This window comes from Stigmatopora argus, chromosome 23, assembly GCF_051989625.1.
Source record: "Stigmatopora argus isolate UIUO_Sarg chromosome 23, RoL_Sarg_1.0, whole genome shotgun sequence".
Classification (NCBI taxonomy): Eukaryota; Metazoa; Chordata; class Actinopteri; order Syngnathiformes; family Syngnathidae; genus Stigmatopora; species Stigmatopora argus.
Genome location: NC_135409.1, coordinates 9,155,358 through 9,166,998, shown reverse-complemented (window position 1 = coordinate 9,166,998; position 11,641 = coordinate 9,155,358). Strand labels below are relative to the sequence as shown.

At 54.1% G+C, this 11,641-nt stretch overlaps 3 protein-coding genes across 7 annotated transcripts; 1 reads left to right on the top strand and 2 right to left on the bottom strand.

Moving 5' to 3' along the window:
* Nucleotides 1–91: 91 nt before the first annotated feature.
* On the bottom strand, nt 92–3,472 carry LOC144069076 (methionine aminopeptidase 2-like). 2 transcript variants are annotated; one of them, XM_077594160.1, is made up of 11 exons: nt 3,268–3,467; nt 2,566–2,643; nt 2,448–2,501; nt 2,283–2,385; nt 2,059–2,220; nt 1,779–1,960; nt 1,622–1,716; nt 1,455–1,551; nt 850–953; nt 669–784; nt 92–596 (listed from the first exon to the last, which is right to left on the bottom strand). In XM_077594160.1, exons 1-11 carry the CDS (start codon nt 3,425–3,427, stop codon nt 344–346), a joined length of 1,404 nt encoding a protein of 467 aa, XP_077450286.1. In that variant the 5' UTR covers nt 3,428–3,467; the 3' UTR covers nt 92–343. The 2 variants fall into 2 exon arrangements, with proteins under 2 accessions (XP_077450286.1, XP_077450285.1); XM_077594159.1 differs by having other exon boundaries at nt 92–784; nt 3,268–3,472.
* Nucleotides 2,808–6,503, top strand: tspan12 (tetraspanin 12). 3 transcript variants are annotated; one of them, XM_077594162.1, is made up of 8 exons: nt 3,449–3,469; nt 4,112–4,225; nt 4,613–4,695; nt 4,780–4,915; nt 5,008–5,073; nt 5,230–5,337; nt 5,485–5,628; nt 5,705–6,503. In XM_077594162.1, exons 2-8 carry the CDS (start codon nt 4,160–4,162, stop codon nt 5,933–5,935), a joined length of 834 nt encoding a protein of 277 aa, XP_077450288.1. In that variant the 5' UTR covers nt 3,449–3,469; nt 4,112–4,159; the 3' UTR covers nt 5,936–6,503. The 3 variants fall into 3 exon arrangements, with proteins under 3 accessions (XP_077450289.1, XP_077450288.1, XP_077450287.1); XM_077594163.1 differs by lacking the exon at nt 4,112–4,225 and having other exon boundaries at nt 2,808–3,469; XM_077594161.1 differs by lacking the exons at nt 3,449–3,469; nt 4,112–4,225 and having other exon boundaries at nt 4,245–4,695.
* A 318-nt stretch (nt 6,504–6,821) lies between these two features.
* Nucleotides 6,822–11,626, bottom strand: LOC144068817 (A-type voltage-gated potassium channel KCND2-like). Of its 2 annotated transcripts, XM_077593647.1 has the most exons (6): nt 10,408–11,626; nt 9,239–9,401; nt 9,068–9,145; nt 7,947–8,048; nt 7,582–7,781; nt 6,822–7,514 (listed from the first exon to the last, which is right to left on the bottom strand). In XM_077593647.1, exons 1-6 carry the CDS (start codon nt 11,553–11,555, stop codon nt 7,337–7,339), a joined length of 1,869 nt encoding a protein of 622 aa, XP_077449773.1. In that variant the 5' UTR covers nt 11,556–11,626; the 3' UTR covers nt 6,822–7,336. The 2 variants fall into 2 exon arrangements, with proteins under 2 accessions (XP_077449773.1, XP_077449774.1); XM_077593648.1 differs by lacking the exons at nt 9,068–9,145; nt 9,239–9,401 and having other exon boundaries at nt 10,408–11,231; nt 11,318–11,626.
* Between the last annotated feature and the right edge of the window lie 15 nt (nt 11,627–11,641).

The window sequence follows — 11,641 nt, the reverse complement described above, 5'->3', positions numbered from 1 at the left end:
CGGAGTTCCCGCTCATTGCATGAGACGACAAGGTGATGCTGTTTTAGGATGGATTTGACCCGATTGCTGTCATTGAAGAGGGAACATTGGCCATGAGCATATTTTTTTAATCTTTTCCTTAGAAAAAACATTCCGGGAAGGAGTGGAAAGGGGCAAGCGACCCAAGCCAAAGCGTACTGAACGCAGCCACCGAGCGTCACTTACCCCGTGCGCGGGGGCAGATGGCGGGCGGACGGACGGACGGGCGGGCGCTCGGACCGACCGAGCGATCGTCCATCTGTCCGTCCGGGACGGTGGTGGATAGAAAAGTCCAAAAGCGAGGTGGCGGCGGCGAGATGGCGTTTCAGTAGTCGTCTCCCCGGCTCACCACCTCCTTGCAGGTGGGCCTGAGCAGGATGGTGTGCTCGAACTGCGCCGTGTAGCAGCCCTTGCTGTCGCACAGCGGCGGGTAGGGGTCCACGATACCCAGGTCGCACAGGTTCTTGAGCGCCATCAGGTACTTGCTCTCGCCCAGCCGGTCCAACCAGCGCCGACAGAACGCCAGCGTGCCAAAGTTCTCGTTGACCACGTTGAGCAGGTGCTTGGCCCGCGGGAGCCTGACAACGACAGGTGGGTGAGCGAGCGAGCGAGCGAGCGGTCGCCGCGCTCGCGCCGCGGGCAAAACCCACCTGATGGGCACGTGTCCCACGTCAAAGTTCTTCATGTAGTGCGAGCACTCCATGTCGTCGTGGACCACGCCTTTCCCCGTGCTGCCGAAAGTCTCGATGGCGTACACCTCGCCTTCCTGCCGCGACAAAGGCGTGAGGAACGCCGGCCGTGGGCGCCCCAGGCTCGGCAGCGGGAGCCCACCTCCATTTTAGTGGCTTCTCCTCCTTTGACGATGGGCACCGTCTTTCCGGCGTGTATCCTGTACTGGCCGATGGAGTGGCCGTTGAGGTTTCGGATAGGTTTGACTGCGTGGGACGGGAACAAAGGGGCTGCTATTAACGCTTTCAATGTTTTTGCTTGACATCGCTTCCTGAATTAGAACTCTTTCAATTTGGTTATCCGTGGTAGGGTACAGTCAAAGCTGGTTCAGAGCCGCAACATTTAGCGTCGCAACAATGATACAAACATGAAACGGGGACCAACGTCACTATTTTTCGCCGGCCACTAGGGGGCAGTGTCTCCCGGCGGAGGATTTTGGAGCAAATGGATCTACTTTTTGCAACATTAGGAAAATTCTTGCTGTTACATTGTCTGATAATAAGATTGCGTGGTTAGCCGAATGCCCAAAGACGTACATAGCCTTGGATACCAATATCATCAAAGTACAGTCCCATCTCCATGTTTTAATGAAGGAGATTTGAACCACTACATGGCGGTGATTCACCTATCACGGCAAGTACGACTGTATCAGTCTGACGCCCGCAAGGAATTACCACGCCTGCCTTTCTGTCTTTGCAATGCCTCACCTTGGTACGTTTTTCCGTCGAGCTCCACTTCGTACGACTCCATGACTTCCTGAATGGCCTCGCCGACGTCACACAGACGCACGTCGATTCCGGCATTCTGCGGAAAGAGCTCCGACGTGAGTTTCGCCCCCGCCCGACGGACGGCGAGCCGCGCGTTTCCCCCGTACTTTGATGCCGGTGTTGGTGGCGTCTTTGACGGCTTCCAGCAGCTTGTCGTACTTTGGGTTGAAGGTGACGGTGAAGGCACAGTCGATGATTCGCCCTGCGGACGGCAACAATTGTGTAGCCGGCCGCGGGCGGGCGGGGACGGACGGCTCCGCTTACCGTTGACGTGCGTGCCAAAGTCAATCTTGCACACGTCGTCGTAGCGCAGGACGGTGGGGTCGCCGGCGTTGGGAGTGTAGTGGGCGGCGCAGTGGTTGAGCGAGCAGCCGGTGGGAAAGGCCAGGCCGGCGTTTAGCTTGTTCTCCTTGATTAGCTTGCGGGAGCAGTCCTCCAGACGCTCGCTGACGCCGGGCGAAAAGCTCGCATTCGTCATTCCACCGGCGCCGCCACCGCGCAAAAAGCTGGCATTGGTCATTCGACCAGGCGAGAGCCTCCTCACCATATCTCGATCATGGTCATCCCGGGTTTGAGGAAGCCTCGCACGTGCCGGCGGACCTGCCTGTGAGCCTCGGCCGCCTGCCTGAAGTCATTCCACACCTCCTCGTTGGCTCTGTCCAACACTCGGCGCTCGTCGTTGGTGGCGCGCCAGGCCGCGCTCCGCCTGCCGTGGCACGGGCGCTTTTTAGAGAGGCGGCGGCGGCGGGCCCGTTGGGGCGGACTTACCCGTCTTGAGAGGGAGGGTATTCGCACTCCTGACCCACGGGGAAAGCCCCGCCGGGATAAAGCTCGCAGATGGGAATTGACGGAGGATCGCTTTGACCTTTGGCTGGTAAAAGAAAAAAAACATGTCAAAGATTCTGGGACGAGTTTCCTCGCCCCACAACTCACGTCCTTTCTTCTTCTTTTTCTTCTTTTTTTTCTTGCCCGCCGAATCCTCCGCATCTGTTAGAAGCACGTGTCGATTAAAAGGCACAAAGAAAGTGCAGCGGTGCTGGCCGATACTCACCTTCCTCGCCCTCGTCTTCCTCCATCACCTGATTCTCCAGCTCCTTGGTCACCTCGGCGACGCCGTCTCCATCTGGACCTGAGGCCAGCCAAAACGGATTGAAGATGCAGGTTAGGCAATATACACCATAGGGATTTATTCTAAAAATCATCCGTCAGTTTAGATTCACAGCAATGAATAGTAATTAACGCCTTATACCAATTTAAAAAAAATGGATTTAACTCCAGCTTTAGATCCAATGAGAAAGTCACCCAGGTTTACGGGATGACGATACTGGAAAAGAAATCAGGGAAAGTCGTTTGGCCGGTTTTGGTGAATAGAAAAACAAATTTCACGGCTCGTGTCAATTCCTGAGAATTCTAACGTCAACCCTAAAGTATCCCAAGTGGAACTCGGCAACTGGCTTCATTTCTGCAAAAGTTTCATACCACGCCTAGTCGATTTGAACCAGATCTCATAAGTATCTCAATAGTTCAGTACTATTCCCGACGTATCCAGATTTCGCAACGTGTGACAGCAGTCGAGTTCGTTTTCAACAGTCGTGGCTTGATTGCAGCAAGCCAAACAAATCCAACAGGCAGTTGTTTTATTTTGAAGGCGAAACCCAATCGCGTCCGGGATTAAAAAGCATGTCCACCCTGTCGCAGCAACACCAACAGGTAGCTATTGCTAAGCTAACCCAGCTAGCGGGAGTCTTCTCACCGGGGGTCGATGACTTGTTCTTCTTCTTCTTCTTTTTCTTCTTTTTGCCCGCGGCTCCTTCCGCCGGATCGGCTTCCTCGCGATCCGCGGTATCGCCGTTCATGTCGGCTGTCTGGACCTGTCTCTGCTCTGCTAGCGTCTCCGTGAGCACCGCCGCCATGATGATGACAGACTGCTACTGGATCAGCACGGGGCATTGTGGGTAAGTATGGGGGAATCTGTGACGTCGTTGTGTCGCGTTCACGGAACCTCGAAATTTGGGTGAACGAGGACGCTGCTGGCCACTACTTCAAGGTATAAATTCAAAAAGATACCTTCATTTTAATTGTTAATAATCCAGTACATTTATCCGGATATTGTTTACGATTCCTTAGCATTTTTGTTTGATACTAAATATGTATTTATATTTGTATGGCAGTCAAAGCGCCCTTCAAAAAAGATTACTAAGTGACCCACCAAACCCGTTAGTCTGGCCCTAGGAAACGATTAAAAACAATAGGCTTATTTTTTCACCACGTTCACATGTGTTTTTTTTTTTGGCCAAAAGAGGATGACGTAGTAATATTCAGATCATTGTTATCAAATAACAAGCCCAATAATTCAGATCCAAAGAATGATAAATATGAGTGGGGTCTTCAGGAAAATGATTGTGGGCCATATTCCTCCTCCCCTCACTCCAAAAGAGCGCCCCCGGGCGGGAGCAGACATCCTGCCGAGGATGACGGGGGCGCGCAGCCCTATTTTAAGGACGTGCGCGTGTGCGTGCGCGCTTGACAAAGTTCCCAGTCGGCAGCACCTGTCGTCCGTCTTGTTTTTGTTTCGGTACCGGCCCGGTCCACTTCAGCATGCCACCGTGCCGGTCCGAACCCTTTGAGAACTTCCGAACCGTCCGATGGCGCGACAGGACGCCGTGAGATGCGTGCGCATTTTCCTCTACGCGCTCAACGTGCTCTTCTGGGTAAGAATTGAGTCGATTCCCTTCTGACAAAGACCCTACTAAGTCGCATTAGTGTGTTTTGTTTTGTGTTTTCTGTTCATTTTCTTTGTATAATGTTCTTGTTCATGTGTGTGAAGAAAATGTGTCTTTTGGGGTGTATTGTGTGCGTATGTTATAGGCAGAGTACAGTGTGTGTGTGTGTGTGTGTGTGTGTCTGTGTGTGTGTCTGTGTGTGTGTCTGTGTGTGTGTATATGTGTCTGTGTGTGTGTGTATATGTGTGTGTCTGTGTGTGTGTGTGTGTCAGAGAGAGAGCATGCGAAATGTTTGACATTCTCACATGTTATTTTCGTCACAGAAACGGATCTGTGTGTGTGTGTGTGTGTGTGTGTGTGTCTGTTTCTCTGCAGCTTATGTCAGCGTGCATTCTGGGAGTGGCGGCGTGGATTCGGGATTCCCTCAACGCCGTCCTCACTCTGACTGCTCACACCAGGTTGGCGTGCATGTGCAACAACAACAACAACAATAATAACAACGACAACAACAAGACAACTTAACTTGTGTGTTGTGCACGCAGGCTGGAGGAAGCGGCGGTCCTGACTTTCGCTCCCGTGGTCCACCCCGTCTTGGTGGTGGTGTGCTGCTTCCTGTTGATGGTGGCCATGTTGGGCGTGTGCGGCACACTACGTTGCGACCTGGCCATGCTGTCCTGGGTCAGGCCGAACGGCGCTTCTCGTGGCACGAGACGGACCGACGTCCAATGCGTGGAATAAACCCACGCTAAAGATCGCCTTTTGTGTTGCAGTACTTTGGAAGTCTGCTGGTTATCTTGTGCGTGGAGTTGGCCAGCGCTCTGTGGACCTACGAACAGGTGATGCACGGACGCAGCTGTGTGCGCGAGCAGGACACACGGGGGGGAAAACACGCCCAACAAAGCATGGCAGTGACACACCTGCCTAACCTATTGTGTTGTTATCAGGAAAGTTAACACCTGGCTAACAAACAATGTTTGTGTGTTTGTTTTTAGCCCCCATTGCAGCGCTCTGACATTCTCAGCCTCAAATTTCGTATGGCAAACTTTGGCCTTCGCCAGCATCAGTGGCTCACGCACACCTGGAACACCTTTCAGACGGAGGTTGGTTGGTTGTCTCTCTCTCTCTCACGCACACGCGCGCACACGCACACACACACACACACAAGCACACACACACACACACAAGCATACACATGCACACACACACACACACACACACACTCACAAACAGACTCTGAACGTATGCAGTTTGAATGTTGCGGGGTGATTTACTTCACCGATTGGCTGGAGATGACGGAGAGGGAGTGGCCTCCTGACTCCTGCTGCTCCAATCAGTATCCGGGATGCGCCCGGCGAGCCCACCAACACGACCTCAGCGATCTCCATCAAGAGGCGAGGCGCCGGCGTGGAGGTGGCCAGGTCGAGACGCGACACGCCTAACCGACCGACCCCCCCCCCCTGTCCCCAGGGCTGCGGTCCCAAGCTGCTGTCGTTCATCCGATCCAGCGCGCCGCTGCAGCTGCTGCGCTTCCTGGGCGTGGCCTTGGGCGTGGCGCAGATCCTGGCCATGGCCCTGACGCTCACGCTGCTGTGGACGCTTTCCTACGGACGCCGGGGACCCAAGGAGCGAGCGGGCTCGCCGGCGCTCTCTCGGGGTCCGTCCGTCGAGCTCCCCCTACAGGCGGAACTCGGTTCCTAGCGTTAGAAAACATTGGCAGCGGTGGCGGAACTTCAGACCGAACGTGTATCTATGTGTTGTTCTACGTTGTTCTACGTTGTTCTACGTTGTTACGGCTGTCAGCCTGGGTAGCCTATATAGTAGGGTGGGTTGTTTGGTGTGTGCTTTCTTTTTCTTTACAGCTAGTGTTGAGTAAGTTTGTTTGCCCCAGCTTCACCTGGTATTGTAAGTACACTACTCATGGTTATATGGAGTATTTATATTGATAAAGTTAATTATTTTTGGGCTGCATAGGGGGACTTGAGATAAGTTTAGACACCCCGGGGTCTACATATAGTTTGTTGCATTTATACATGTACTTCATTCCCCTGTCTAGACTTTTATTCCATCAGTTCTGACAGTGGCACCCTTAGGCCTTATTTCCTGTATTTTGTGGGTGTTCATTTGAACACCTGTCTGGGAGGGTGGTTTTTTACTGTTTTTATTTGAGGGTGCCGCTTTAATATCTTTTGCTTCCCCTATGTTGTCCCGTAGTCCAGGTTTTGGTGGACGTTCTTGTTAATAAATCCTCATTGAAGGCTACTTGCAATGTGTGTCTGGCTCGTCATTGACTGAATCTTTCTGCTGTGCTAGTTGCGACTCCCTGGTAAAGCTTACCATCAGGGGGAGTCGTAACATACGTGTATATACTCTATGGTCAACTGATTAATAAATGATAGGTCATCTTGAGAAAAAAATCCAGAAGATCGCACCTGTAACTAGTAAATAGCGCTGCACGAACCAGGCTGGGAAGTCCCTCGCTTGTCGTGACCATGCTCTCGTTCTTGTTTATTTCCTGTTGGGAAGCAATGTTTCCCCGGGTCAGAGTTCGCAGAGCAGAGAGGAAACCCACTGGACACATTAATAATAGGCTTCTTCCTGAGACAAATTTATTTGGGAAAATGGGATTTCAAGAGATCAACACCATACATCGTCGTCCTCGGCGGCTCCTGCGTGCCACAAGTACAGGAAATATCGCAAGAGGAATCATCACGGATTAAAGATGTTTGACAAAGCGACATGTTTCATCAGAAAATTGCTCGGATCCTCCTAAAAGATGGCTTTGGGGGTGCTCGTGAGGGTCGTCATAAACAAAATGGCTTTCCATCGATGAGCCCACTTCAAGCAATACGTTGAAAAAAATAGGCAAATAAACTTTCAGGCATCTTCTAAAATCTCTCCAAGGTAAATGACTTCAAGCAAAGTCATTTCAACCTGAGAAGCAGCCGTTCGGAAAGAGGCCCGCTCGTGGCTACACGAGCACGTCCATCAAATGTTGATTTGATGACGACGTGGTTGACGGTCCTCTTGTTGGGCTAAGCTAGTTAGCATGCACGCATTTTTTTTCTCCTCGATATCCGGTCCGTCCCATTTTGCCGCAGCTCAGAGTTCCGAAATGCAAACGCTCTCGGGTCTGTGGGAACGGTCGCCTCGGGACGGCGGGATTGACGGCGCCGAGCCACCGACAACGGCCGTGGCGACCGCGGCGACCGCGGCGACCGGATGCCCTTGATGGTTCAGGGGGAGGGCTTCCCCCGAATTGGCGTTCAGACTGGCGCGGCTGTGGAGAAAAGCGGGACGACCGAGGTCGGCGACGTATTTTGCATTCAAACGGCGGACGGCGCTACCTGAACGGCCGTTGCGCGGATCGGGGCGCGCCGCCGGTCTCGGACCGGTGCCAGTCGGACCTCTCGGTGCAGCAGAAAGCCAGAGGACGTGGCGAGGAGGGCGAGGAGGACGAGTCGGACCGATGACTTGGGGCCTTCTTCAACGAGGGCTCCTCGGGATGGCTCCGTTCCATGGAAGCTTGATCCACAAAATGCAGGTTCTGATCCAGACCAGAAGAGAGTAAAACAAGGTGAGTTCATTGCAAATGCTGCTGTTTTTAACCAATGCTTGCTTCACCCTTGACCAAAATTCAGCACTCTGAAAGTGCGGACCCTGATAGTGAAGATTGTGGAAGAGCCTGGCTAATGGCTGCCGGCGAGCTCACCGTTGTTTTCTCCAGGCAGTGCAACAGGTGATGATGCTGCTCGGCCACGTTACCGTTGGGCGTCGCCTCCAACGTTGGCGCCTGCGCCGCCTCCTTGGACGCCTTGGGGAGGGACACACGCCATCCTAAAGTCAATCCACCACTCGAGGAGGACGACTAAGCCAACCATTACTATCAAGCCCGGGCGGGGGAGGGCAAACTATTCCACAAAGGGGCGTAGTGGGTTTTCGTTCTAACTCATAAAAGTGGGGTCCTAGCAGTGCAATCATCAGTAAATTAGAGTCAAGTGCTGCTGGTTTCAGCACAACCCCCGTTGCTTCAATTCCGTGTCTGTGCTAGCTAAAGAAAAAGCTGCACCCACAGCAGCCCTTTGAGGAAGGCTTTGCCCACCCCTGGTGTAGACTGTGGAAGACTTATTTGAAACCTATTTCAAACATGGGCAATCAACGCGCATACTTTTGACCAGTTTGACCCATTTTGATGAGTTGGACATATGAAGACGTAGCATCCCATAATACTAGGCCTTCATTTGACAGGGCTGGGCAAAGTAAACAAGGTAAACAAAGGGCCACAGCGGGTGCAGGCGGGGCTGCTTTGGGTCCAAGCTCTAAAGAGGAAAGCTTTCCACAAAACTAAACTGGTGTCCTACCAGTTCCTACCAGAAAAAGCTGCCCCCACCCTCCAACCCCCGTTGATTCAACTTTGCGTCTGTCAGCGCTGGATGGCTTGGCGCAAAAAGCTGCACCCACAGTGGCCTTCCAGGACCACCTGCGGTGTAAATTGTCGAAACCAGTTCAAGACACTTTTTGGGACCTATTTCAAATGTTGCCAATCAAAGCACCGACTTTTGAGCCATTTAAGAGCGCCTTGAAGAAATTGAAGCATTGAACATATGAAGGAAGACGTAGCATCCCTTAAGACTAGGCAAACTATTCCAAACTATTCCACTGGGGGTGCTTTGGTTCCAAGCTCAAAAGAGGAACGCTTTCTGCCACGTCACCGACCGTTAGCAACATTGGCTAGGAGTCATTAGCGGCCGTCGTGGCAGAGTGTCACGTGACGGAGGAAACCGTGAGCGCGGGAGACCATTGCGTGGGGCCACCAAAACGCCGTCCTGGTACCTCGGCCAGCAGTTTGTAGCTCAAGTAAGCGCTGGCTCCGCGGCTCTTTCCGGCTTGAATTCGAGCCAGGCGACTTTTCTGTGGGCAAAGACGGGCACAATTTGGGCGTGGAAGCCAGTCTTCCGGGCGCGGTCTTAGGCCCCAAATGTAGCAGAAACAGTAGGTCCTTACCTTCTGCGCCCGCCTCTTCTCAGCGCGCTGGCTCTGATTGTAGATGCGGCTGAAGTTGGAGACGATGACGGGCACGGGCAGGGCGATGACCAGCACGCCGCTCAGCGAGCAGACGGAGCCCACGATCTTACCCGTGATGGTTTTGGGAACCATGTCGCCGTAGCTGAAGAAGACGCTCGGTCACGGATGGCGGTCGGAAGATCGATGGGGATTTGCGTCACTTGACCGGAAATAAGCCGAGGTGGCGACGTGGCCCTTTCGGAGGCACCGCGGAAACTGCCTGCCTGGCTTAAGGTCAAGTCACGAGGGCCAGTCGCTCTTTGGAAAACGGCTCCGGCCGGCGGCCATCTTTGACCTTAGCTCGCCGCATCGGTCACGTGACCCGCCGTCTAACATAACGGCGCTCACGTTGCGGCCGGGTGACGGAGATCGGGTGTTCCGCGCGGGCACACCCAAATCCACGTGACTCCCGCCGAGGACGGCGCCGTGGAAACCGAGCTGCGAACGCAACGCCGCTCATTTTGCCCTCTCCATTAAACAAGCAATGAAACCAAAGCATCATGGTAGGAGCTCATTAGATTAGTAGCTTGAACGGAACATTAGCTTTCTTAATTCATTCTCTCTCTGCACGTGTGCGTGTAATCCTGTCGCAGCGTGTGTCATGCCTTTAAATAATACATGCGCGTGGACACCCATCTGCGGGTGTCACGCTGAAACGCAATACTACGAAGAAGTGGCGGTGCGGCTGACAAAAAAACAACAAGACAAACGCTCGGTCTCGCCTACAAGCTAGTGGCTCAGCAAAGTTAAATCATTGCATTGTTTGCCCTGTTGAATAGATGAGAAGTTGTCAAAGGAAAAGAGATAACAAGTTATGACCGTGTGTTGAACGAGTGTGTGTGTGCATTGTGTTTTGGCTTCTAAAGTGTTGCAGATATATATAGGTGTAATTGTAGATTATGTTTTGGGTTCTAACGTGTTGATAATGTATACATATGGGTGTAATTGTATGTTATGGGTTTTTATGTTAATGATGACACTAAAGAGTTGGATTGAAGAAACAACAACGTCTCACTGTTGTAATTATTTCCCCGCGTTTCAAGATCAAATGCAGGGTGTAACACCTGCGTTTTTTTTTTAAATTGTGGCAAACGGCGCCTACGCCTTACCCAAGTGTGGTCATGGTGACGATGGTGTACCAGAAGGCGGCGGGGATGGAGGTGAAGGCGGAGCCCTTGGAGCTCTTCTCGGCATAGAACATGACGGTGGCGAAGATGATGATGGCCATGGTGAGCGAGAAGAGCAGGAAGCCCAGCTCGGAGGCGCAACTCTTCAGCGTGTAGCCCAGGATCCGGAGGCCGGCCGAGTGGCGCGACAACTTGAAGATGCGGAAGACGCGGAAGACCCTGAGCGTGACGAAGGCGCCGCTCACCTCCTCGTTCTCGGGCAGGACCAGCCCCACGTAGTAGGGCACGATGGCCACCACGTCGATGAGCGACATGACGCTCATGACGAACTTGAAGCGGGCGGGCGCGGCCGCCAGACGGAGGAAGTACTCCGCCGTGAAGATGAGCACGCAGGCCGTGTCCAGGCAGAAGAAGGCCAGGGCGTAGCGCTCCCCGCACGACGTGCTCTCGCCCACGTCCCAACTCCTCCTCCGGCAGGGGACCGTCTCCAGAACGTTGGCCGAGACGGACACGGCGATGAAAAACCCAGTCACGTAATAAAATACCAGCGCGGCGGTGGACGTCTGCGGGTTCTCGAAGGCTCGCCACACGGCCTCTCGCAGGTGGGAAGCCGTCGCGGCCGTCGCCGCCGCCGCCGCCGCCACCGCCACCGGCTCGTCGCCCGGGTCGCCGTCCTCGTCGTCCCGGAGCCGCTCCCGGTTCTCCCGCCGCCGCTCTTTGTAGTCCTCGTAGCAACAGCAGTCCCCGATGGCTTCCGGAAGGATGCCGAAAAAGGCCAGCTCCTCGTCGAAGGCGGCGACGCACTCCTGGCGCGGGAAGTGCAGGTTCCCCGTCTGGTAAAAGTTGAGGATGTGGCGGAACAAGTCCGGGTCGCGATCCAAGAAGTACTCGCCGCTCTCCCGCAGAAAGAAGAAGTCCTTCTCGGAGCTTCCCAGAAGAGTGTCCGGGTAGCGCTCTAGCGTCTTCCGCCAGGTCTGGAATCGAATGCCGCTCACGTTGAGGACCAGGACCAGGTCCTCCCCCGGCCGTCCTTCCGGCGGGACCGCCGGCATGGGCCCGCGGGCCAGGGGCATCCAGCCCACGGCCGACGCGCGAGCCAGCGGCAACCAAGCCGCGATCCCCGCGGCCATGGTGGCGGGAGTCCGTGGAGTGAGCTCGGGGAGCGGCGCTTTGGTGCGGTGGCTTCCCGCGCCGGATCGGTTGACGCACTCTCGCG

What these genes read in the sequence shown, in the direction of transcription:
- tspan12 (XM_077594161.1), top strand. Translation starts at nt 4,457, where the DNA reads ATGTGTCTGTGTGTGTGTGTATATGTGTGTGTCTGTGTGTGTGTGTGT. An exon ending in ACTCTGACTGCTCACACCAG is followed by an intron (nt 4,696 to 4,779) that starts GTTGGCGTGCAT and finishes TTGTGCACGCAG; the next exon opens with GCTGGAGGAAGCGGCGGTCC. An exon ending in ACCTGGCCATGCTGTCCTGG is followed by an intron (nt 4,916 to 5,007) that starts GTCAGGCCGAAC and finishes TTTGTGTTGCAG; the next exon opens with TACTTTGGAAGTCTGCTGGT.
- LOC144068817 (XM_077593647.1), bottom strand. Translation starts at nt 11,555, where the DNA reads ATGGCCGCGGGGATCGCGGCTTGGTTGCCGCTGGCTCGCGCGTCGGCC. An exon ending in AGAAGAGGCGGGCGCAGAAG is followed by an intron (nt 9,146 to 9,238) that starts GTAAGGACCTAC and finishes CTTTGCCCACAG; the next exon opens with AAAAGTCGCCTGGCTCGAAT. An exon ending in ACTGCCTGGAGAAAACAACG is followed by an intron (nt 7,782 to 7,946) that starts GTGAGCTCGCCG and finishes GGTCTGGATCAG; the next exon opens with AACCTGCATTTTGTGGATCA.
- LOC144069076 (XM_077594159.1), bottom strand. Translation starts at nt 3,427, where the DNA reads ATGGCGGCGGTGCTCACGGAGACGCTAGCAGAGCAGAGACAGGTCCAG. An exon ending in GAACAAGTCATCGACCCCCG is followed by an intron (nt 2,644 to 3,267) that starts GTGAGAAGACTC and finishes GGCTGGCCTCAG; the next exon opens with GTCCAGATGGAGACGGCGTC. An exon ending in ATGACCATGATCGAGATATG is followed by an intron (nt 1,961 to 2,058) that starts GTGAGGAGGCTC and finishes GCCCGGCGTCAG; the next exon opens with CGAGCGTCTGGAGGACTGCT.